Source organism: Sporothrix brasiliensis (assembly GCF_000820605.1).
Source record: "Sporothrix brasiliensis 5110 chromosome Unknown Cont20, whole genome shotgun sequence".
NCBI classification, from domain to species: domain Eukaryota; kingdom Fungi; phylum Ascomycota; class Sordariomycetes; order Ophiostomatales; family Ophiostomataceae; genus Sporothrix; species Sporothrix brasiliensis.
In genome coordinates this window covers 1,235,185-1,259,420 of record NW_024467139.1, presented here as the reverse complement: position 1 = coordinate 1,259,420, position 24,236 = coordinate 1,235,185, and the positions used below count along the sequence as shown (strand labels likewise).

Genomic DNA, 24,236 nt, shown 5'->3' with positions numbered 1-24,236 from the left:
AGCTCGGGTCGGTTCCGTTCGAGTAGTCGACGTCATCCGGGTCGTCGCTTTGGTCGGCTGTGTTTTTGTCTGGTCGATTTATCTTTGATTCTGTGGACGGCATCTCCGCAAGGTCCTAAAAGTGAGCCGACATAACGTCCATCTTGTCAAAGGCCTTGTTGCACGACGGGCATTTGCGCATCCGGTTGCTCAACCGCGCATCGATGCATGTCTGGCAAAAGACGTGCCCGCAGGTCTTGATGATGGCGTTCTTGAAGTTGTGACGGCAGACCGAGCACAATGCGAATTTCTAAGCTGTTAGTGACAAGATCTATACAAACGTCTGAAAAAAGAGGAAAAAACAGACGACTTACTCTGAGCATTTCCTCCTCTTCAGAAGAGTTGGCAAGGCACTTGGACTTCCAACTGTCCCGGTCCTTCTGCACATGTGTTAGGCGAACCTTGATCTTCTCGTGCTCAGTCTCCTGGTTGGCTCCTTGCTCGCGCATCGCTGCATTCGCCGCATCCTTCTGCTTGACCAGATTCGCCAGCTCGGCAATCTGAGCCTTGCTAGACTCCAACCGCCGCGCCACATCGGCATTTGTCGCCTTAAGCTGCCGGCTCTCCTCGGCAATGGTCGTGTTGGCCTGCCGGAAATCAGCCAGCTGCTTTTCAAAGTTGCTGAGCACCGAACGGCTCTGTGCCTCGGCGTCCTTGAGAGATGCAATAATCTCGGAGCTCTTGCTGTTTTGGTGGCGGAGTGCGCGGATCTCAGCAATGCGGATGTCCATGTCCTTGCGCGCAGCAAAGTACTTTTGATCGGCCTTGGCCTTTTCGAGCGTTAACATGGTCACGCGCTCCTCCAACGCAGTAAAGTCCATAACTTTCTTCTGCGCAAGACCGATCGCCTTCTTATACGCCTTTTCCACAGACGGCATCTCGTTCTGGATCAAGATGAAATCCTTTTCCAGTTTGGCAAAGCGTTCGCGCAGCGCTTCAGGGGAGAGCGCCTCGAGCTCGGCGCTAGGTGTCGTCGTATCGGCGCCCTCGGTTGGGCGCAGCCGTCCCAGTTCGCTCTCGAGTGCTGCTATCCGGTCCTCCTTGGCGGCCACCAGCTCGTTTAGGTGCTCAAACGCGGTCCGTTCCTGGTCCTGGCAGGCCTTGCGGATCTGCACATCAGCGACCAGCTCGTCGCGAGCCGACCGGATCCGCGTAAGATCCTGGTCCTTCGCTTGGATCTGGTCCTCCAGGTCATTAGCCACGCTCTGGGCCTCGGCATCGAGCTTGGTGCGGAAGGCTGTCCGATCAGTCTGCAGCTTCTCAATCTCCTCGCGCAGCTGCTTGTTCGCTGATTCGAGGTGATTCGTCCGCCTTATCATGTCTTCGTTTTGACTCCGAACTTGCTTGAAGAGGTCCGTCCGGGCATAGTCTTCCTCGGTGGCGGCCTCCTTCTTCGAGCGGAACGTGGTGTTCTCGTCCTGCAAGGTCTTCATCTCGCCGAGGATTTTGTCCAGCTGCTCCTTTTGCTTGTTGATGACTGCGAGGGATTCGTCGTATTTTCCTTGCAGAGCGTCCAGGCTGGCTGAATTTGCTGCGGGTTGGTCGGCGTTTCCATTTTCGGCAGGTGCTGGTCGCGCCGTGACGTGCGCCAGAGCCTTCTCTTCCATCTTTTGCACCTGTGCACTTCGCATTCGATCTATCCGCTTCTCTGCCTTAATATATCGCAGCGTCGCGGTATCAAGCTGTTGTGATATATCGTCCTTGTCTGTCTCCAACCGCTCCAGCTTCAGCGCGTAGTCTTTTTGTGCAGCCAGCAGATGCTTGATTTGCGACTCCATTTGGACAACTTCGGGCTTAATGGCCTCACGGAAACCTGACAATCGGTTAAGTAAGGTCTCAAGTCGTGTCTTGACCAGCTTCGTCTTCTCGCCAATATGTTTTTGAAAGTCGCGGCTGTCCTTAAAGCTCAGCGCAGATGGATATGGAAATTCTAGGACAGATATGTTAGCGACAGTGCGTAAAGAGAGAAAGTAACGAAGACAAGGTTTCGGTCTATGAGTAGTTCATAGCAATCGACCAAGGACAGATTCTCACGCGAGTGTCGTAATTATTGGCTTACCTTTCGAGTTTGGGTGTGTGGAAACAGTGCCTTCGCAAAGGAGTTCGATCTCTTGTAATAACTAAAGGGCGAGTCAGGAATGTGTCCATGGAAGTCGTAAAATAGCATTGATGAGCCGCCTGTGTTTGTGGTAGTTTAGTGATGGTTTACCTGAAGCACCCATGCGTCGGCAATGCGGATATGGTCGTCATGGTACGTCGAGCGCTTTTGTATCTCTTCGATCCTTGCTTCCAACGTGGCGTTTTCTCTCTTGTATTCGTTCATTTGGCGGATGATGGCATCTTTTTGGAAGTCCTACAGTAGAGCAGTACGTCAGCAGCCGTCCAGCAATTCATCGGGGAGGTTCGAGGGAGTGTGCTTGTGTGAAGGGGTGCGAGTCCGCAGCGCATGCTCATGGCATCGATGGCATGAAGGAAATAGACGATGGTTGGATGAGCATGACGACGACAAGCCGACATTGACAGATCGAGGAGCGCTTCTTCAAAGCGAGGGGAAAGCGACCAAAGCAGACGAGCCAAGGCTGTTGAGGCATCTAGGGAGGACCGTTCTGTTACGGAAAGAAGATGCGACTCGTCGCGTGGTGTCGTGTGACAAGAAAAAAGACTTACCTCGAGCCATGCTTCATCGCGGTACTCGCCATTGGGGTCCTCCTTGACCTTGCTGGCGCCGCCATTCACAGCCTGCCGCTTGCTGGGGGGCGCATATTCGTCGGTGTCGGCGATGGCCGGCCTCTTCCTGTCCTCCATCTTGGCGACGGCGGACGGATGAGTCGGCACGGCGGAGGGAGCAGTGGCAATCGGCATGAGAAGAAAGATGGGGTGGAATGGGGCGCGATAAAAAAGGGTCAGGCGGGCGACAAGACGCCGGCCAAGGGGCCAAGTGAGAGGGGAAATAGAAAGCGGGCTGGCAGGAGACAAAGTTGCGATGCTGAATGACGATGAAAAGGGGCCTTAGTGCGGCGTTGGGGAGGGCGACAAGTGTTTGCAGCAAGACGAGGTGAACTTAGAAGAGGTAGCGGATCTCCAAATGCAAGATACTCGATGACCAGCGTGAATGCGGGAAAAGAAAAGGTACACGAGAAAATATGGAGTCCTGGCGCATTCAACCAGGGGGCGACGTGGGCACACTCATAGGCAAGGCGAGTGAGTATGCGAAATGAGCGTGGTAAAAGCGTACAGGAGGTGAGGTTGTTGAGGCAAAAGCCAACGAAGAATGTACGTTGGCGATGGGGGGAAGGAGACTGAAATTTTGGCGAATTCAAGACAAGCCACAGGGAAGGAAGGAGCAAAAATCAAAAAGACCAGAGGCAAAAACCAGAGGGATCAGAGAGGAACAGGGAGAACGGCAAAAGTGGGTCGCGAGCCGGGATTGGTTGGAAATTGCACTAATCCGGAAAGGGCGAACGCGATTCTGGGGCGAGACAGGCAAGTGCGTCTTATCGGGGGTGGGGCCAGTGATTCTGCAAGGCAGGAGCGTGCTCTAGGGGGTACAGGGGCTTGCAGGACATCGAGTCCACGGCATCGAAGTCAGGATGCTAGAAAAGAACAAAGCTGAAAGCAAATGCTGCGGCTGTGGACGGTCAGAGACAGGCCGAGCCGATGCAGTGCTGCGGCGTATCAAGAAGTGGTCATCGCTTCTGCACTCTGCCAGACTGACCGACCAACACGGTCACGTGTACGCCCGCTTTAGTGCATAAGCGAAAGGCATAGAGTTTGAGTGTGACGAACAGAGACAGGCCAAAAGCCAGGCCTCGTAGAAAGCAATTGGCCAAGCAGGAGGACCGACGCAGCGCAACAGATCGTGTCGCATCAACAAGACGGACAGAAGCAGAGTCAATCGCCCAAGCAAACGATCGGACGTGCCCAGTCTCCACATTAATGCTTTGTATCACAACGCCTTAGCCTCTAGGAGCCTTGCAGCGGTCACCGCCTTCTGTATTTTCCCGGCAAAAAGAAACTTGCTGGCAAGAGCACCCCGGCAAAACCGTTCTTTCCAACGCCCCGCCAGACCGCGCTGGACACAAACACGAAAGTGACAAAACAAAGTCGCAAACGAAACGACAGTCAGAGGCTCTTCATTGCATGCCCTCGCGATCTCCGCCACCCTACGCTCACCCGGGCCCGGTGACACACCTTCTGGTCGGTCACGATGAGTTCCATGTTCAAGAAAAAAGGTGGCTTGGCCTTCAAGCCGAAAGCACCGGTGCGGCGTCCTGGTGCCGGTGCGGCCGCCTCGGCGCTGTCTGCTTCAACAACTGCTCAGGTCGCTGCTCGGCCCTCCAAGACCCCGGCGCCGTCACGGGACTCTGCTTCTGCCCCGGCGGCGGCGTCGGCCCCAGACAAAGCACAGGAAGCGACACGGGCTCCTACACCATCGCCATCCGCTCCCACAGAAACAGGAGCAGCCGCGTCGTGGAAAGACGCGCGACCAGCAGCACCATCTGCCGTATCAACACGAACAAGACGTCAGTCGACCCATGCCTCGGGTACGACAGCACGGGCAGCAGCAGCCCGTGCAGTGGTACAAGAAACTGCGGCGGCCCTACCCCCAACACCTCCATCCGCGCAAGCAACAACAGCACGAGAAACAAGAAGGACGACGGTGGCAGAACCCGCTCAAGATGAGACACAACCACAAGAGGACGAGGAATCAGAAAGGGGCCGAATAACAATTAGCAACTTGTTGCAGGCCGGTGAGACGGCCGCTGCGACACCAACCACAGCAAGCGAGCCCATGACCGATATTGCAGCAACCGCCACACGGACGCGCAGCGTAGCCTCAGCCCAGGGCCAGACGGGTCCGCATAAGGAGGCAAGCATTGCAGACTCCAGTGCCACGTCAGCTACCGATGCCCCAATAACAGCACCACGGAGAGGCCGGCCAAGAGCAGCCGACAAGGTGGCAGCAACAACGGCCGACCCGAGCGCCGCTTTGGCACAAGACGAACCTTCCTCGGCCGTAGAACCGCCATCGAAGAAGCGAAAATACACGAGAAGAAAGCCGGTTGGGGACACCGCGGCCGGAGCTGTCGGCCAAGAGAGTGAAGCAGCGCCTCGACCGCGGGCTACTGCTGCGAGCAAGAAACGTGCGGCTCCGGCAGCTGCGGCTCCCGCTGCCGATGGCGAAGTTATCGCATCTGTAGAAACACCGGCAGAAGGCACCCCAGAGGCAACAATAGCCACTGCGGCGCCGAAACGCGTCCGCAGAGAGCGGTCACTAACCCCTGAGGATGCCGAAACACGCACAGTCGACCACCGAGAGCTCAAGATGGAGGACCTTACCAAGGATCTGCGGATCGGCAAGAAATTTAGCCGGCACGACGAGCTTGTGGACCGCCTGCGCGAAAAACGGCGGCTGTACCGTCGGGAACGGCTACTGAGCAAGAAAAATCAGGCCCAAGATGGCGGTCCGCTATCAACAAACAACAGCAGCCGCGAAGGCTCGATTCTCGGCGACGAGGCGAGCGGAAGCAACACGGCGGCCGCCGTCATCGCAGGTGCCCCGAATGGTAGCGAGGCCGCCGCCGCTGCAGCTTCAGTGCTGGCGGCTGCAACGAAGTCTCTTGCCAACTCCAAGCTGAAGGCATCGCAAACCGTCACAGGTCCGCAGTTTGAGATTATTGACGGTGCAATCGTCGTCAATCAAGCGTCGCTGGTGCATGATCGCCACGCCGCCGCTGCCGCCGAGGCAGGCGAGCTTGAAGAGGTGGAAGAGAACGATTTTACACGCCAGACAACGTCCAACACGTACCTCAAGCCCGGCAAGCTGCGTGGGCCCAATGCGTGGACCGAGGCCGAGACGGAACTATTTTACCGTGCGCTTAGCATGTTTGGCACCAGTTTTGACCTGATCTGCAAGTGGTTCCCGGGCAAGTCGCGCCGCCACATCAAGATGAAGTTCAACCGCGAGGACAAGTTGCACCCACAGCGCATCACGGAGGCGCTGGTAGGCCAAAACAAAGTCGCCATTGACGTCGACGAGTACATGGCGCGGACAGGCGTGACGCTGCACGCGACGGAAACAATTGACGCCGAGTATGCGCTGCGCCAGGCCGAGCACGATGCAGAGCAACAGCGCATTATCGACGAGCAGGCCGAGGCGCTGCGCAAGAAACGAGAGGCACTCTTTGGCCCGCGCCATGGCGGCACGGCTGGCAGCAATGGTGCCAACAGCGGTGGAAACAACGGCGCGGACTCTAGAATAACCCATGCCAGTGGCGGTACTGGAGGTGGCGCCGGTGGGGATGAATACGATATTGATGCGACGGATATGATTGTCGGCGGCAAGGGCCGCCGGAACGGAAAGGCAGGCCGTGGCCGCAACAAGGCACCGCGGCAACCCGCAGCCGGAGGTTTTGGCATATAAGGCAATAGACTTACTTGCGCATGACCAGAAGACGGCCTTCACAAAGCACAACCTGCAGCGTTGTCGGTCATTTGTACTTTTAGTGTTTTGTATTACGTGTTATCAGATAAACACCAGAGGCGGCAATGCTCTGCTTGTTACAGATTTTTGCAGTTCGATACCCGCATCCTAGTTTATTTTCTTGTTTTCATCCTTTTTCGCGCAGACTCAGAGGTATGCAGGTAGACAGTATGCAAGCCTATGCCTGGTGCGTATTTGTAGCCTTTTCAAGATCGAATTCAACTCATGAAGCCATCATTCACCCAAGTTACAGGAGAAACACATGTGGACCGTGAGGGTGACATATAAGAAAGAGGGAAGCGAACGCGTCATGATAGGGCTCGGGGATATAATTATAAAATGTCCAGAGCGGCCCGGACGTAACACCAAGGAAAGTGCAAAAGACATATCCATGGCTCCCTCCCATGATCCTCCTTCTTACCGGCCCTCATTGGTGCCAAGGAAAACGAAAGGCGAAGCAAACAACAGGCCCATCCAATATGGGACCAGCTTTCCTCTGTCCTCTCAACCGTTTTGTGCTCGAGGTGCACGTCGTGTATTCTCTTGTTTCAATTTTTTTTCTCGTTTTGGGGGTTGCTCATGCTGGCCTGACTGATGGTTTCTCTCAATTCCTAATCCGAGCATGTGTTTATAGTTCCATGTTCGATCGTCCAAATTGTTTCACCACCTCCGATTGCCACTCTCTACTGGGTATTTCGACCGACTGCCATTATTCTTTTGTACTTTTCTGTCATCCGACAGCGGGACACAGGTGTGCCGCATCGACTTTCGTTTACTGGTTGGCTGTCGGCTCGTCGTCATCGGGTTGGTCGAACAAAAAGTTGGCAGCCAGCTCCTCGTTCTTATCGCAAGCAAAGTAGGCCTGAATGGCCTGATCCCGGTCAAAACCAAGGCGGCAAAGCTGGATATGACCAAACGTCAGTATAAGGGGGCATCATGAGAGAAGAAAAGGGAAGCCAAAGGAAACATACGCGCTCGATAGCATCACGCTCCTCCTCGGTAACGGCAATAGCTTGGGCGCCAGGCGGCAGCGGTGCGTCGTCGTCGTCGCCGTCTTCGCTCAGCAAGCTCAAAAACTGGTCCGGGTTTTGCGCGATAAGCTGGGCCAGTTGAGGGTTGCCAGCGCCGAGCTGCTGCAAGATGGGCTCAAGCATTTGCGGCTGCTGCTGGACAACCTGACGGAGCTGCTGGAACTGGGCATTGTGGCGGAGGAAGTCGAGGTTACCAAGTCCCTGACCCGCACCTGCGCCACCTGCTGCAGCGGCAGCCGCTGCTGCGGTTGCCGCACTCGTGCCGCGACCGGCACCAGCGGCACCACCGGCACCGCCACGACCTTGCTGGGCGGCCAGATCGAACAGGTTCACACCGTCCTCGTCCTCGTCGCCGCCTTCAGCAACCGCGGCGGCAATTGCAGCAGCAGTAGCTTCATCCGTCGAGGCGTCGCCAGCGGGGGTAGCAGCAGCAGCAGGTGCTGCTTGTTGTGCCGCCGGCTCCTGTTGGGCCTGTTGTTGTTGTTGTTGCAGGTTGTCCGGAATACCCTACAGTACGTCAGTACATGTGCTTGAAGCTTCGTGCCACAAGACGCCAAAAGGGCAGTACTCACAGTCAGCAGGTATTCAACAGCGCGGTCCGGGTTGTTGTACGCAGCGCGCATGGCAGCGTTGATCTGGCTGCGCTCAAAGCCCATGGCTTCCATGTTGGCAATGGCCTCCTGCAGAGCCGGGCCAACGGAGAAGGAGTTGGGGTCCGTGTAGTTAGCATCGTTGGCGCGGGCGGCCGGGGTGGGCGTCGCAGCAGGCGCGCCGGATGACGCAGCAGCTGCGGCGACAGGTGCAGCAGGTGTAGCGGCGGGACCGGCGCTGCGGGCTGGCGTGGCGGGGGCCGGTGCAGAGGCGCTCGAGGCAGCGGCTGTTGATGACTGGGCGGCAGAGGCGGCGGCAGGCGGCGCCTTGGGCTTGTTCACAACACAGACGACAAAGCCCTTCTCTTCGATCTTGTACGACTCGACGGTTTCCTCATCCTTTAAGATTTTGCCTAGATGCGGAGGGAAAAGGGCACGAAAGGTTAGTCTTTTAGTCGCATTGAGGCCATGTAGAGTGTCGAAGTTATGGGAGGAACATAAGAGACAAGTATTGGAGGCGTACCAGAGTAGATGAGCTTTTGCGTTTTTGGTTCCCAACCGCGCTCGTCGGAAATCTTTTGCTTGACGGCGGCAATCTACAGCAGCAACCAATAAGTTAGACGGGAGGAACATGGTAACAACTTCGGTTGCAAGATAGCTTTTCCGTCGCTGAGCAACATGCGGCGATGCCTGGCAGTGCGCCGGTGCGGGAACGGAATCTGCTTTCTGGTCATGAGTGACGTGGGGAGGCGTCGGCGGGGAGCGCAGGGAGCAGAGGAAGCCTTGGCTCGGCGCCGTGGAAGAGCAAAAACGCACCGTCTCTGATGGATCGACCTCGATGACAAACTTCTGCTGCTTGAGATCCTGTTGGGAGGGAGGGAGAGAGGAAAATCAGTACAAGCTCAAAGTGCAGACAGAGTGCAAGACGAGTGCGGCGGTACCTTGAATGTGACTTTCATGGTGGGCAACTGGGAGAGGGCGGGACGGGGAAAGGTGGGTGAGGGGTGTTGATAGCTGTGAGGCAAAAAAGCCGACGAGGTTGCGAGAAAATCGAGCGATCGTGATAAAAGCGAGAAAGATGGATGAGCGAGACCAAAGGGAAGTTGATGGAAGAAAGGAGGGAAGGAGGGAACCGGCAGAAGATGAAAAAGCAGTCGTGGTCGTTGTTGCCAGACTAGAGAAGTGACTTGTCAGAGCCGGGATTAGGAAAACGAGTTTGTGAAGAGGTAAGGAAGGAAGGGGCGCCCTATGACGGGACAGGCAGAAAAGGCAAGTGGAGAGGCTGCGGGCAAGCGACCAGAAATAGGCAGGCGCAACTCTACGGAGAAGAGGCAATACTGATGGAGGGGGAAGGAGTTGGAGGAAGGAAGGCGGCCAGCGCAGCTCCCGGGAAGCCTGGTGCAGTGGGCTGGGGCCGACGACTGCCCTACCTGCCGCCTTATTTGCTGGCCACTGGTCCTGGAGGCGAAAGCGTTTTTTTTTTCCCAATGGCGTAACAGATTAGCTGCCTATTGCTGCTCTGGCGCACTTTGCACAACGAAACCTACCCGCAGCCTAACCATGTTTGCAGAATATGTAGCGAAAAGAGCGAGAGCGCAAAGGCTGAATTACCCCACTTTGAGGAGATACAACACGTCACTGCGTAATTACATACAGCTTTTCTCAAAGTACCATTCCTTTGGTCGCTTATCGCCGCTCCCTCCAACGGCGAGTAGTGTTGATAGTCACCTTCGCGCCGACATACTTTGCACGACATATTGATATTTGCATTGGTTTTCAATGTTACTGCAAACAAGGTCGCGTCGTATGGACAGGGCCAGAAAGAGGAGACGATATAAAAGAAAGTGGTATCTCCAATCAAAACAGTCATCCAATCAGCGGAATCATTCCCAAACAGACGAAAAAGCATCCCCGAGTCTTTGAACCCAGCCTTGGACCCCAAAAGGTATACAGGATAAAAAACAAAATAAAATAAAATAAAAAACTCCCCAGCTCCTCGTAAAATACATCCAGTCATAATTGGCCGGAACGTGTCTACAAACGAATGCGTTACAAGACGACCTGCAGCCGGAAACAGAAAAGGAAAAGAAATAGGCAAATGACAAAGAAAACTTAAGTCCTTGAAGGTAGGTCAAATGACAGTCGTGAAAAAGTCGTGTGAAGGTCGTGTTTCGTTTCCGTGTTGTTCGTCGCAAGTGTATCTATCAGGGCGCGCCATCTTGGACTCGCACCTTGCGGCTTTGGTAACCCGACAAGCTTGTGCGGGCACCAGCACTAAGAATCCACTCCGGGATAGGCGGCGTCATCTTGCGCTCAGTGTTTGTGTCGGCACGAGACCGACGGTCCGCGTCATCCTCCTCGTCGTTGTGGCCGGCGCCCACGCCCACGCTGTCACCGTCCTCCTCCCGCAGCTCATGACCGTTGCCGATACCAGTGTGCGGCCGCTCAGAAAGCGCCACGCCGCGTCGCGGGCCAAAGTCGTCGAAGCTGCCCTGGCGGCTGAGAGGACTAGAGACGGCCGGGAGACTGCCGCTGCGCATGCGGTTCAACGTCCGCAGACTCTGTGCGTCGGTAACAGTCATCTGGCTGGCATTGGGCGGCGCGGCAGTCACAACAGTTCCGGCAGACACTGCTGGCGGAGGCGTCGGCGAGTCGGAACGGAAGAGGGGGTGGATGTGGGCCTCTCCAGGTGGCGGCGGCGGTGACTGAGAATGAGATTGGGACCGCAGGCGCGCTCCGCTGGCTGAGTGCATGGACGATGCAGACGGGCTGTAGCTGCGACTCCGGCGCTGACGGGACCGTGGCGGCTCAAGGTCCAAAGGTGTTCCAGGGCTCGGGCTGCGGCTAGTTGTGGGGCTGGCAGGTATGGTCTCCAAGAAACGGCCGGCAATGGCCGCTGGTAACGTAGAGCTCTCGAGCACAGTCAGGCGGTTCTGCGGGTCCACCGCGGACGTGTCCCAAGAATCAAAGTCCTCAATGCTCGGGCGCACGTCACGCTCGCGAGATGCGCATGTGCTTGCAGGGGAAGCAGAGGAGCCGGCCAGAGAAATAGGTCGCCATGCTGACGAGCGTTGACTGCTGGTACCACTGATGCTGGTGTCGCTGTGGGCCACCAGGCCGCTGCTGACGCTGTTCGGTGAAACCAAGCGGGTCTTAGATGTAATGGGGCGGATGACCTGTGAAAAGGACGTCCGAATGGAGGCCATGGTATCTGAGCGGCCGACACTAGATCCGGGCGGCGTGCGGAGATCAGCCTCAACGTCTCTGGTCCTTCGACCGCGTGAGAGGATGGCCGCAGCCTTTGTCTCCTTTCGACCACTGGAAGGGCTGTTGGTCTGGCAATAGGGTACAGACTTGACCCGTGTTGATGAGGTGGATCGGGTGCTGGCGTTGATGTTATTATTGCTGCCGCTGCTGTTGGACCGACTGCTGATGCCACTGACACCTCCGTTGGTGCGGCCCGTCTCGAGTGAAGCTGACCGAACCATACGGCCGTTGATAGCAGCTGAGCGAGCCACGGTCAGCGTAAAGATGAGGAAAAGGAGCTGGGCAGTAAACCCGATGCCCAGTGTAATAGCAGCACCTGTGAGGAAGGGAACAACGCTGGAACCGAAAATCGCCTCCTTCTGTTCGTGCTGGGCAGACTTGTGAAGGTTAGCCAGAGCAGCTGCGGAGACAGTCGCGCCAACTGTGCAAAAGAAGATGCTCAAGCCAAACCAAACGCCTTGCTTTGTTGATGGTGACAGAATGGTTTGTTTTTCTGATGTTGAGATAGTTGCTGTGCTCTGTTTGTTCCGCAAGTTTCGCAGGTGGACGAAGATATGTGCAGAAACAATGACAAAAATAGCACCTTCAAGCGCAGCCGAGACGATTGCTAGTGATCTTGTGGATGATGACGAAGAGCTTGTCAGCTCGTGTGCAAGTATGCCATGTACGGCCACAAGAGCCGTCGTGGTGGCTACGGCTAATGCACCGAGCACAGTCGGAATACTTGACGGCACAGCCATTTTTGTGATGCGGGTGGGAGAGTGTGTGAGGAGAGTGATGGTCGTGACAAGGATGCCAATTGGATACCAGGGCGTTTAAGAGCTCCCAGGTTCCGGTGGCCAGGCCGTCGAGGTCTCCAGTAGCTAGATGTGCAAAAAATCCCGTTTTTGAAATAAATAACCAAAAATAAATAACCAAAAATAAATAAAACCAAAAATGTGTGAAAAAAACGAGGCTGGGGGGTAGGAGCGGGCCGATGGACCTAAAGAGACTTCGCGAGCGAGATCCAGGATCCAAAAACAGAAAACAGGGCACGTCAGGAGAGAAGCAGGATGGGCCAGGATGAGCAGGATGAGCCAGGCCGTGTCCGGCGTCTGTTATACAGCACCCGCTCTGCTTCGCCTCTTTCCTCAGCACCAGGCTGTCTAAGGAAAATTTCGTCCAGGCAGGCCAATGCGGCGGGTCTCGTTGAGTAGATGATGCTCTGAGAGACGACAGTACCGTGGGTATTTTCTTGTTTTGTTTGTCCGTTCGCAGGAAACTGAAGCGCAGGCCGTTTCCTAGAGGGCGGGTGGAGGCAAGCGATGGCCTGCTACTCAATCTGCGTGAGACGCAGAGACGGCTTCGCCAGGCCGTGTTCGTCGAGGAGGCAGTGTGTGCGTGCGAGAGAGGCGTGAGGTGCCGCTTTGGGCGGCAGGACGTCAGAAGCAGTAAAGAAGCCGCAGAGAAGGAAAAGAAAAAGGCCGATTCACCCGCCCGGTTCCCTCTCTAGTTTGCTTCCGTTTCGTTTAATATCGAGAGGTTGCGGAAACCTGGGAAGCAGTTGAGTGGAGAGGGGAGGGGATGTTGACGGCAAACAAATGTCGATAATTGAAAGGGAAGGATATAACAACAACAAAAAAAAGAGCAAAGAAAAACAAAATGACTGACAAAAGAATGACTAAAAGCGTCAGAAAGTCAATAAACCAGAAAGCTCTCGCTAAATGGAGGGCAAAAATTGGAAATAGAAAAACTATGAAAAAAGATGCGGAAAATTCCAGAGAAGAGTGCCTAGCCCACTGAAAGTCATCAAAGGGCGGCCACTCTACGGAGTAATAGAGGAACGTAGGGGAAAGGGCTGGGCTTCGGCTGGCCCTTTTTACTTGGCCCTATGGCTATGTGTAGGGAGCACGAGGTGTAAATGAGGAGGGGAAAGCCAGAGCAAAGAAAAGAATGGAATGTTGGGAGCACGTTTTGTGGTGCGCTATTGTTGTGATCAGTCGAAAAGAGAGGCGACTTGCACAAGAGAGGGCGACATCCGGCTGGCCATGTATGTAAGTGGCGACTCGACTCTACCGGGTGTGCCCGCAACGTTGGAGTGATGCCAAAACAGAGAAGAGAACGAGAAAAACAAGAGGATCACAGGTTGGATGTGAAAGGGCGTGAAAAACCACAAGACGGGGAAGAGCAAAGGGAAGGGGGAAAAAAAAAGTCGGAAGAAGGAGCATGCTAAGCTGAGCGGAAGGAGCGAGGCACCGAGTAGAAGAAGAAAACGACGGCCAGGAAGGAGGGAAACGGACGTTATTACAAGTCTTATGCGGGCACGCAGAATTCGACCAAAAGGCAGGAAGTAGTGACCAGGACTGGGGTGTTCTTGCCTTTCCTGGTTGTGACCGTCTAAGTTAACGACGTAATGCCATTGGCTGAGAACGCGTCGTTTCCTCATTTTGTTCCTTTTTATTTGGTGCTCCTTCACGAAGTCCATGCGACGGCTGGGTATTTCGACCAGGGTCGTAGTAGCGTGAGAGCAGGAGCGGGCGGTATCCGACCCTGCCTCTTTGCCAAAGTTTGAAGCGGAGTACTCAGAGATCCATGACCCACCACTGATCTGTCGGGCACCCACAGCGCAACTGTCCCCCAGCCCTTCCAGCCCACCAGCGCCTTTCGTACTTTCCCAGTATCCCCGGAAGATGTGCCCAGTGTGTGTTTCCCTGTCTCGCACTGGAATGCAAGTCTTTGCTTTGTTTGTACATTCTGGCTTTGTTTTTTCTTTTCCTCTTTGGTCTTCACATGGCGATTTCTCTCCCATACCAGGTGTCTTATTCTCTCCCCTTCTCGTTTGCTTGTTAACTCTAGGTGACATCTTGTGACGCAATAGACGTGTGGTGTCGACAAGAGCTCTCCCAAAGAGGATAAACGTCAACAAAGCTGTTCTATATTTTGGGTTCCTGTGTTTGTTGACTGTCGCATTGTTGACTTTCTCATCAGCCGCCCAGTCAGCCGCTCATGTCAGTTGTGTTGCAGGTGTCCATCCTGCTGAAACACACCGTGCCTCGATGCAGGCGAGCTGCAGAAGCAGAGCGGCAGAAATGCGCCGTGTCCAGGACAAGGGAAGGTGTAAGATCCGCTAGGATACGGCAAAACGATTCGATAACAACCTCACTTGGACACTACGAAATCATGGCCCTTCTGTTGCCGTCCTCTTGTCAGTCTCTCGGCCTCTTTTTGTTTCGTGCCTCTTCATTTGTTTCCGCCTTTCTTTCTTCAGTCTCTCGCTCGCGCTCTGACCAGCTCAGAAAGAGGAAAGGCCTGGCAATCTTGCTGACGTTGATTGGGAAAACAAAAGTCGATAATAAAGACGTGCGATCTCCGAAACGCCCGACCAGGGTCTGCTCTTTTTCTGGGTATGCTTGGATAGCTAGTTGCTGAACTGGTCCACTGCAACGTCGCGTCATCTGGCTTTCTGTTTCCTTTTTTTCAACCTGCTCCCACCTCTCTCGCCCCGAAAATGTCCTAGCAGCGCCGGCAGACAGCAAGCCAGGATCGAGATGCGAAATCATACAAGGGAAAGATGGGGCGGTCAGAGGCTCGAGAGACGTCTCATCTTATGCTGTCCTCCTGCCATCTCGACTTTCCTGTATCCACTACGAAAGAAGAAAAAAAAATCTCATTTTCGGTTCTTCTTTCCTAATTGACATACCATTCAGGTTCAGGCAAAGACACATACAAGAAAACGAACAAGCTGTGCTCGCCAGATGCTTTCAATAAAAACGCCAATGATAAGATGCTCCTGCCGCTTGTATCGTGCCTCGCGTGAAAGGCTGACAGAGGGAAGGTGCCACTGAGGAGAAACAAATTCCAAGGAAAGTGCAACGGGCAGCATCGTGTATCCAAGCGAAAAGCCACGGAAGTAGCGAAGATACAAGCTGTTGGTCTGAAGCAAAGTACATTTTAGGAAAGTAACACGACGTACGAGTAGAAGCTCTTGGGACGCGTCGATCAAGCTAAGCCTATTGTGGTAACAAGTCAATAATCTGCCGTCAACAAAAGGCGCGTTCTTGACGCGTTCTGCCCCGCCTCCCCACTGCCCAAAAAAAAGTTACCAGGTGGAAACCCACAATAGCTCCAACAAAGTCAACGACGGCAAAACACATAACCATCGCAACCGCACAATCTCTCGGCATCTCGACGTTCAGTCCTTGGGGACAATATGCTGTACCATGGGTTAGAAGCAAGTGGCGTTGACAGGGCGGGGCAGGTAATCCTCTCGCACTGTGCTTGTTTCGTTACACACGTTTTTGTCGAAGCGTGGTTTTGTTTCTTTTTGCTTGGCTTATTGTCTGATGTTTTCTTTCGTTGACATTACCTCTTTGGACTACTTTCGTCCGCTCCATTGAGCGCAATGTCTCGTCCTCCCTTGCGTTCGGACGTTGTCTCTGCAAACTGTACTTTCAACCTGTGTTTACTGCCAACGTTCCGAGTCTGGACTCTGCGTCTTGTCAATTATGTGATTTTGGCTTCCCATCGACACGATCAACATTTGCTGACCGTCTCCAACTTCGATATACGGTCCTTTTGTCCTCACATGGCACTTGGCGTCCGATTGATCTACCGCATCGACTACCGCATTCCGGCTAAACTGACATGCAAGCTAGGAAAGATAGCAACAAAATCGAGTCTGGACCTTGCGAGCTTGCCTACCCATCTGCCAGCGGGTCTCTCTCGACATAGACTCTTCTGACTTTCAACTTTCCTGGTTTTTGTTCTTGTGGTGCTCGCTTCAAAAAACATGCTTACAGGGAAGAAGCCTCCAAGCCCACCAGGACCACATAAGACTGGGTCATCTGCAAGCAATCCGGTAGCGCTGATCGGTGAAGCCCTACCTCTCCATCGCCTCTCATCGTCCAATGTCCGGAGAGCACCAGGCCCTGGCCAATCCAAGGTTTCAAATAAGGGCTCTGAGTAGGCCCGCCTTTGTGGGCAAGGGTTGGGTGCGCACAAGTAAAGCACAGTCTCATTTTCGTCCCGTCCACGCCAAATTGGGCTCTTCGTCCGTCATTGCGGAGCGCAGGACCAGCAACGAAAGACAACCCCACCTGTTGGAGGCACCGCGAAACATTCAGAAACTCGGCACTACAAGCAAGAACAGAGCCCTGCTGTCAACCTGTCTGCATATTCGTTGTATAGACGAGATGCATCTGCGGTTGCGGAGGCACGAGAACTTCTACCGAAATTTTCTTTGAACAGAAGCTGGCTCGGACGGGTTTTGTGACTTCCTGCTTTGCACTATAGTCTAAGAGAACAATGGGACGGCCTTTGCCCGTTCTTTTTTTTTCTTTTTTTTCTGGCGATGCATCAGGTCCCCGTTCGGGATTCACGACGCTCGAAGCCTTTCGCCCTCTGTCCACGGACTGGGTAGAATCAAGTATGATGCAGGCATCTAAAGAATCTTTCGTCGCATTTACAACATGCACTTGCGTCGAACAGGCCAAATACAAGGATCACTGCTGGTCAGTGGGCGCGCTACTGTTTCGGGTGCTCAAGCCTCTGGGATCTTGTGTTTCTTATTTCTATGGCGGCTCTGTCAAGGATACCGAAAAGGGCTCAGTGGCCGGTGACACTATGAAGCTACTTCATAATACGGGCGGGCACCTAAGAGCTGCGGCGTCATGGCACAGTCGCATCCTCTCCGCACGCGTCGAGACGCGTCGACACATCGGCACATCGGCACATGTTGCGATCACCGGCGCTCAGCCGCTCGAATGGTTGCCCGAGACTCAGCCACTACAAAATGCTGCTGAATATCAAATTGCTGCAGCTATACGATGTATGTTTGATTTCAAGATCAACTCTTGAGATAGCTTTAGGATGGAGTGTCGACCGCGGCTTCCACAGCTTCCAAACGGACGCTGTTTACAAGCTGCGATACCCACCGCACAAACCCGCATACTTGATGGCTTTGGGACGCCTCTCTTGTCTAGGGCACAAAGCTGGCGGTGGGCCGATCGCAAGGCTGGGAGCCAAAGCAAGGGTGGGGTCATATTTGGGATCGTCCCGGGGCTTGTACAAACGTGTCTTGCCTTGTGAGAAGCAATTGTCTTACGAATTCTACGAGAGCCACAAGGGCAATCATGACACAGATTAGCCACAAATCGCAGACATGGCACACGCCTCTTGGACAGAAAGGTAATGCTTTTCCGCTGTCAAACAGCCAAAGTAGGTACCACAATCAACGTCGGCTCAACGCGGCCCATGCCCGTCTTTTCAATATGGCTATACTCTTTTTTCCATGACAAGTACACCTGCCTACCGTCTCTCTTTTCTCAGCTCCGGCCTTGGACACAAGGTTGCGCAGGCGATGCACCACAAAAAAGTGCAGCTAGAGCCGAACATCGCCATCGGCGACGATGTAGAAATTTAAATCGACCTCATGTGACGTCGAGCTACATCTGGAAATTATCCATATCGCATTGCCACATCGTTTTAACGATATACCGAAGCTATGATGCTGCCTGTCGTCTGGCTGCTATTGTCCCTACTGAGCTGCAGCCGAGCTTTTCGTATCACGAAGGAGGCGACCCGGGTCTCTGCATACAACGATGAGCCTTCTTCTACTGCTTCCCCAGGTATCGTCTCGTGGGACCGCTTCAGCCTCCGCATCAACGGCGCTCGCGTGTTCTTACAGTCGGCCGAGTTTCACTACCAACGTCTACCCGTGCCAGAGCTGTGGCCAGTAGGTTCTCCAAGGTGTCGTTTCGGCTGTCTCATCATCTTGCTAACAATGCAGGATATATTCCAAAAATTCAGGGCCAACGGCTTCAATGCCGTAAGGTAGTGTCTCTCTGTCTCTCGTCATGCAACATTTCTTGTCGTCCACCATTGATGTATTCCATTTGTTATCAACTGCTCTAACAACCCATCTGCAGCATCTACTTCTTCTGGTCGTATCATTCCGCCGCACCCGGCATCTTCGATTTTACCAGCCCTGCCAAAGACGTCCAGCGCCTGCTCGACGCCGCTAAGTCCGCCGGCCTCTGGGTCATCGCCCGTCCAGGGCCGTACTGCAATGCTGAAACGAATGCCGGCGGACTTCCGCTCTGGGGCTCCGATGGCAGTCTCGGGACCGTGAGAACCGACGATGCGACCTACCACAAAGCGTGGCAACCATGGATGTAGGTCGACCCCGCCACTCGATCCAACCCTCGTTGAGTAAATGGAAACTGACAGTACAGCGCGGCCATCGGCAAGATCATTGCCAAAAACCAGATCAGCAACGACGGCGTAAGTCTTCTCAGATGTGTGGATCACGCATCGGTTCTCTTCCTTCGCATACCTTAATAAACTCTTTCTTACTCACAACGCCAGCCCATCATCTTGACACAGGTCGAGAATGAGCTCACCGAGACACGCCATACCGCCAGGGACAGTCTCGTCATTTATATGCAACAACTCGAGGCTGCTCTGCGGGGCGCTGGCATCAACACGCCGCTCACCAGCAACGAAAAGGGTATGCGCGGTGCAGCATCGTGGTCGTCCGATTACCAGGACGTTGGTGGTGCCGTAGACATCTATGGCATGGACAGCTATCCGGGTGGCATGTCGTGCACGAACCGTGCCTCGGGCTTCAACGTGGTCCGCACCTACGGCCAGTGGTTCAGTTCGTACACAGCCTTGCAGCCGGTGTCATTGCCGGAGTTTGAGGGCGGGTGGTTCTCTGGCTGGGGTGGGACATTCTACGACGAGGTACGCGACAAAGTAAAGTTTCTGAACACCGCGATGCCTGATGCTAACCAAACAGTGCGCCGCGGAACACTCGCCTGAGTTTGCCGATGTATATTATAAGGTGAGAAGACAGCGAGGCTGAATGGGAGTGTGGAAGATCAAAAGACATAAGAGGACGTGACTCACATCCGCGAAAACAGAACAACATTGGTCAACGGACCACCTTCCAAAACATATACATGGCTTACGGCGGCACGAACTGGGGACACTGTACGTGCTGCTTTCTCGATTCGTTCCTCGTCTCCTGTCCCTTATCTGACGTCGTTAGCTGCCGCACCGGTCGTGTATACGAGCTACGACTACAGCGCGCCACTCCGTGAGACCCGGCAACAAACGACCAAGCTCTCTCAGACGAAGCTCGTCAACATGTTTGCGACATCGTCACCCGATCTGCTCAAGACAGTAATGCTTGGTAATGGCACAGGCTTCCGGGCCTCGTCGCATGGTGTTTTCACTTGGGTGTTGCAGAATCCGGACTCGGGCGCCTCCTTCACCGTGCTGCAACAGGTCAATACGCCGTCTATGTCAAATATATCGACATCGGTCACTCTAACAACAAGTGCCGGCACGTTTACAGTGCCGGGGGTGGAATTGTACGGCCGGCAAAGCAAGATTCTTGTGACTGACTATGCATTGGGCCAGCATAACAAGAGTGCTCTTTTGTATTCCTCTGTTGATATTGCCACGAGCGAATACTTTGGGCACGAGACAGCGCTAATACTATACCTCAAAGAAGGCCAAATAGGCGAGTTTGCCTTCCGGGGCGACAGCAACCTGACCTACACTGTGTTTGGCAGCTTAAAGGTGACAGCCATCACGAGACAACCGAGGGGCTCTTCCTCGCTACAGCAGGCATTTACATACACCCAGAGTGCAGGCGCAAGTGCTGTCTTATTTTCCAATGATGTACTCGTCTACATTTTGGATCAAGCCACAGCCTGGCGGTTCTGGGCACCGCGTGATGGTGACAACAGCTTTGATGTGGCCGGCTCAAGCCGTGTGTTTATCCTCGGTCCCTATCTTGTCCGGTCGGCTCGCATTGACTGGGCGGCCGGTGTGCTGTATGTCCTCGGCGACAGCGACTCTGCAACGACGCTAGAAGCATTTGTAGGTAGCGGAGGTGGCAAGATAATTAACACCGTCAACTGGAACGGCAAAACACTGCCGGCTACACGGACACCATATGGAAGTTATCGAGCCGCCATCTCTGGTGGGCGGGATCGCGTTTCCAACGGAAACGTTACACTCCCAAAACTTACAGAGTGGCATGCTGCAGACTCTCTCCCAGAGACGCAGTCCGACTACGACGACAGCCGATGGACAGTCTGCAATCATACGACAACGCACGGTCCCGTGCCACCCGTCACGCCACCCGTTCTCTTTGCCTCTGACTACGGCTTCTACGTCGGAGCAAAGGTATACCGCGGACGCTTTCTGTCGACGGGGCCGACGCCAAGTGCGGTCAATATCACGGCTTCTGGTGGTCAAGGGTTCGGGTGGACAGCCTGGGTCAACGGTCACCTGCTTGGTGGCAGTCCGGGCGTGGCCGGCCAGGCCACAACGTCGGCCGTATTGAGGCTGCCGACGGATGTGATCAACATAGAGAAGGGACGAGACAACGTTCTTACAGTGCTGGTCGATTACCATGGCCACGATGAGACGTCGACACGCAATGGGCTGAACAATCCGCGTGGCCTGCTGGGCGCGAAGCTTTTGTTTGACGAATCAGACAAGGACAGAAATTCCCGTGCCACCGAGGCCTCTTCTGGCTTTACAACCTGGAAGATAATGGGAAATGCAGGCGGCTCTGCCAACATCGACCCAGTACGCGGTCCGATGAACGAAGGCGGCCTCTATGGCGAACGCCTTGGCTGGCACCTGCCTGGTTTCAGTGCGGCTACTGATGGCAAGTTTAGCAAGAGCAGTCCCACAGATGGCATCAAGGATGCTGGCGTGCAGTTTTATGTCACCGAGTTCATGCTTGCTGTTCCCACTGATCTCGATGTGCCACTCGGCATAGAGCTCGCTGCGCCCGTCGGTACCATTGCCCGTGTTCAGCTATGGATCAACGGCTACCAGTACGGTAAATATGTGCCGCACATCGGCCCCCAGACACGCTTCCCTGTGCCACCGGGCATCTTGAATATGCATGGCAACAATACGCTCGCTCTGAGCCTGTGGGCTATGACGTCCGCCGGCGCGCGGTTGGATAAGGTTGCTTTGGTGGGGTACAGTGACGGTGGTGACGGCAATAACGAGGACATAATGTCAGCATACGAGACAACGTTCTTTGCCAACGCAGAGCAGTGGGCGGCGAGCAGCGCCAGTTTGCAATTGCCGTGGACCGACCGAAGCGAGTTTGCATAAGATTTACAGAGTGTCAGGTTGGGACAGAAAACAAGCCAAACCATCAAATTCTCGGCCGGCACAAATTCAGTCATCATTTCCGCACAATTTCTTCAACAAAAGAGATTACACGCCTGTCTTCATTCACACGGTGAGATTACACAGGCCGCATGCTATGGGAGTACACGCCTGCAGCCATTTGAAGCCCCCTTTCCATTGGATCTTCTTCTCTCCTCACCTCTTCTACGCCACTTTTGGGCATACAGGCGCCTACGGTACACCATGACAGCCACCACTTGCCAAGCCACGTGGTGTAAATGTTTGTGAGACATGTGTGTTCAGTGTTGCTCTATATGAAGTCATTTACCGTATTACGACTTGGCACCTTCGACATTCGGCCAACCTGGGCCGTCTGTTGGTTGTTTATGGGCTCGCGTTTTAAATAATTAAATATGATGAAAATGGGTGTTGTCATTCTACACCGCAGGTAATACGTCTTTTTTATTGTTTTGTTTAATCGGCCAAGCGGAAAGAGGTATCGTTATGTCGCTACATGTGCCCTGTTGTGATATAGTGACCCGTTCGGATTTCTGAGAGGGCCAGCAGATCCTTGTCAAATCAATATAAAAAATGCCACATACCGTAATTCGGAGCCAAGATGTCACTATTGAAAACTTGTGAGATGATGGATGGTTGACCCAATAACAGCACCGCATTCGGCGTAGTGCGTTTTTCGGTTTTGTATATTTTACATTGTTTTCTTTCTTATCGTTATTCGGTTATTGTACATACTGTTCGAATCATTTTAATTATCTATTGAACTTTTTTTTTGTTTTATTTTGTTTTATAAGAAAAGAGAATTATAAACTCGGGGCTCTTGAAAACTAAAGTGAAAAACTTCGCCAAAAAGATACATTTCCCACTAGATCTTATTATCAAATATATCGTACGCCGTGTTTTATCTCTCTATCTCACAATGCGATACCACTTTTCTATTTTTGTTTTTGTGTTTTTTTCTGTTCATATTCAACATCGTTCCTTCGCTGGGTACGCGCCTATCGGCTCATTTTTTGATTTAATATGGCCCGCTTTTGTGGAGTCTTTCATCCGAACATTACGTCGTCCACATACTGTGCTCCAGCTCCTTTCCTCACACGACGTGCCTGCCAAATAGAGAGTAAGAGCAGTACGACATACCATGTACAGTAGCACTTGCACCTTCTGCATGTGCCACTCACTGACGCCTTCCCTTTGGGATTGCGAAACCTACGATTAAGAAGGAAGGAGCGCGTCTCAAGCAGTCGAAAGGCAAATAAACAAAATTGCCACGGAGGGAAGAAGCAAACTACGTACTTTTCATTTCCTCCCGTTGCTTTAACATCTCCAGAGCCGGTGGCGATGACCAGCGCCGGTCCCGAACGGTCACACCACAGTCAATTCTTTTGCACCGTTTTTACTCTACCCACCCGCAGGTCAACTTAGCGCAAAGCGTACCTGCGTATCCGCTTCGCGCATCCGAAGGTGGAGGATCCAATTTCGCCAATCATCCATTTTGGGAAGCCAATCTGATGCTCGACCGCGCTCCATGCGTGGCCCTCTTTGCTCTAGGCTGTCTTGTCTATGTGGTTACGTCGTACGACGTTTGCCCCTGGCTCAGGAACGGCCAGGAGCAGTCACAACGGGTAGGGGCAGCCAAGCCTGCCCGCTGCACTCTACGAAGTAATACTGGCACAGACATGCCTGCACCCACGTTCCCAGCGCCGATCCTTTCTCTCTTCGCTGGCGTGAAAGAGGAGTTGAGAGCGACGCTTCCAGAACCTTAGCCCACCTCCCGCCTTTGACTCTGGCGAAGGCTCTATTTTCCGGCAGCAAACGCTGAGAGCAAACATGTGCGGCAGCGATGGCGAGCAGCTCTGTATCACATAACTTGTGAGTCGGAGAGCGCTATTTTTTTTTTAAAAAAAAAAATATGCACGGAGTACAAACATGCACGGTACTTTCACAGAATAACGTGCAAAATAGGTGTCTGCCCTACGGCGTGCAGATGCAAAACTTGGAGACAGACATGGCCCGCACTGACTAGACATGGGGTTGGATGTGTCTGGTTTGTCCATGATTTGATGGCTTCTGCTCATTCAAGGCCATCGGAATGTGGCTCTGTGTGCGAACGGGTAACCCAAGATGGCCCACCAGCAGGCTTGCCCTATCACCAACTGTCCCCGATTGCGCCAAAGAAAAGACGGACGTGATGCGGACGGACGGAAGAGAAAAAGGCCCACCGAGCACTGCATATATGCGTACCGCACCAACCTCCCAGCTACGCTGTTCAGTCGAGTGAGCGGCCAAGACTGGCCAGACCAGGGCCAAGACTGCCAATAATCCAGGCTCATCCCGCGGCCATCCAATGTGCCTTGGAAGTACAACATACACCGTACCTAACCATAGAGAGCTGGGTGACAAGTTGCCAGAAGAAACCGATACTGAGAAAACCGCGACGAAAACAAGAGCGAGACACAGGACGATAGAATCAGCGACAAAAAGAAAGAAGAAATGGAACACGGAGAAAGGCGCAAAAGGCCGGCCCAAAAAAAGGAAATCACGACAGCAGCACGTCGTATTGATTTTTAGACATCACCAAACACTCACTTTGCAACGGTGCCACGGAGACTTCCATCTGCATTTGATTTCTGAACTGGGACCCCCATGCTCCTCCACATG

General features: G+C 53.8%; 6 protein-coding genes across 6 annotated transcripts; 3 read left to right on the top strand and 3 right to left on the bottom strand.

Annotated features, from left to right (window-relative positions):
- Positions 1–115: 115 nt before the first annotated feature.
- On the bottom strand, positions 116–2,844 carry SPBR_06597 (E3 ubiquitin-protein ligase BRE1; the record flags this gene model as incomplete). The annotated part of the gene is made up of 5 exons (XM_040764853.1): positions 116–289; positions 354–1,969; positions 2,099–2,159; positions 2,249–2,392; positions 2,707–2,844. 5 exons carry the CDS (start codon positions 2,842–2,844, stop codon positions 116–118), a joined length of 2,133 nt encoding a protein of 710 aa, XP_040616324.1.
- A 1,402-nt stretch (positions 2,845–4,246) lies between these two features.
- On the top strand, positions 4,247–6,463 carry SPBR_06754 (transcription factor tfiiib; the record flags this gene model as incomplete). Its single annotated transcript, XM_040765010.1, has 1 exon — positions 4,247–6,463. One exon carries the CDS (start codon positions 4,247–4,249, stop codon positions 6,461–6,463), a length of 2,217 nt encoding a protein of 738 aa, XP_040616323.1.
- Positions 6,464–7,295: 832 nt separating this feature from the next.
- On the bottom strand, positions 7,296–9,103 carry SPBR_06973 (UV excision repair protein RAD23; the record flags this gene model as incomplete). The annotated part of the gene is made up of 6 exons (XM_040765228.1): positions 7,296–7,424; positions 7,495–8,061; positions 8,127–8,557; positions 8,668–8,740; positions 8,961–9,008; positions 9,086–9,103. The coding sequence occupies 6 exons, from the start codon at positions 9,101–9,103 to the stop codon at positions 7,296–7,298; spliced, it is 1,266 nt and encodes a 421-aa protein (XP_040616322.1).
- Positions 9,104–10,348: 1,245 nt separating this feature from the next.
- On the bottom strand, positions 10,349–12,151 carry SPBR_06976 (uncharacterized protein; the record flags this gene model as incomplete). The annotated part of the gene is made up of 2 exons (XM_040765231.1): positions 10,349–11,779; positions 12,080–12,151. The coding sequence occupies 2 exons, from the start codon at positions 12,149–12,151 to the stop codon at positions 10,349–10,351; spliced, it is 1,503 nt and encodes a 500-aa protein (XP_040616321.1).
- A 4,861-nt stretch (positions 12,152–17,012) lies between these two features.
- Positions 17,013–19,211, top strand: SPBR_06761 (uncharacterized protein; the record flags this gene model as incomplete). The annotated part of the gene is made up of 6 exons (XM_040765017.1): positions 17,013–17,217; positions 18,017–18,123; positions 18,178–18,221; positions 18,317–18,562; positions 18,623–18,671; positions 18,756–19,211. 6 exons carry the CDS (start codon positions 17,013–17,015, stop codon positions 19,209–19,211), a joined length of 1,107 nt encoding a protein of 368 aa, XP_040616320.1.
- Positions 19,212–19,538: 327 nt separating this feature from the next.
- Positions 19,539–21,539, top strand: SPBR_06872 (beta-galactosidase; the record flags this gene model as incomplete). The annotated part of the gene is made up of 1 exon (XM_040765128.1): positions 19,539–21,539. One exon carries the CDS (start codon positions 19,539–19,541, stop codon positions 21,537–21,539), a length of 2,001 nt encoding a protein of 666 aa, XP_040616319.1.
- Positions 21,540–24,236: the final 2,697 nt, after the last annotated feature.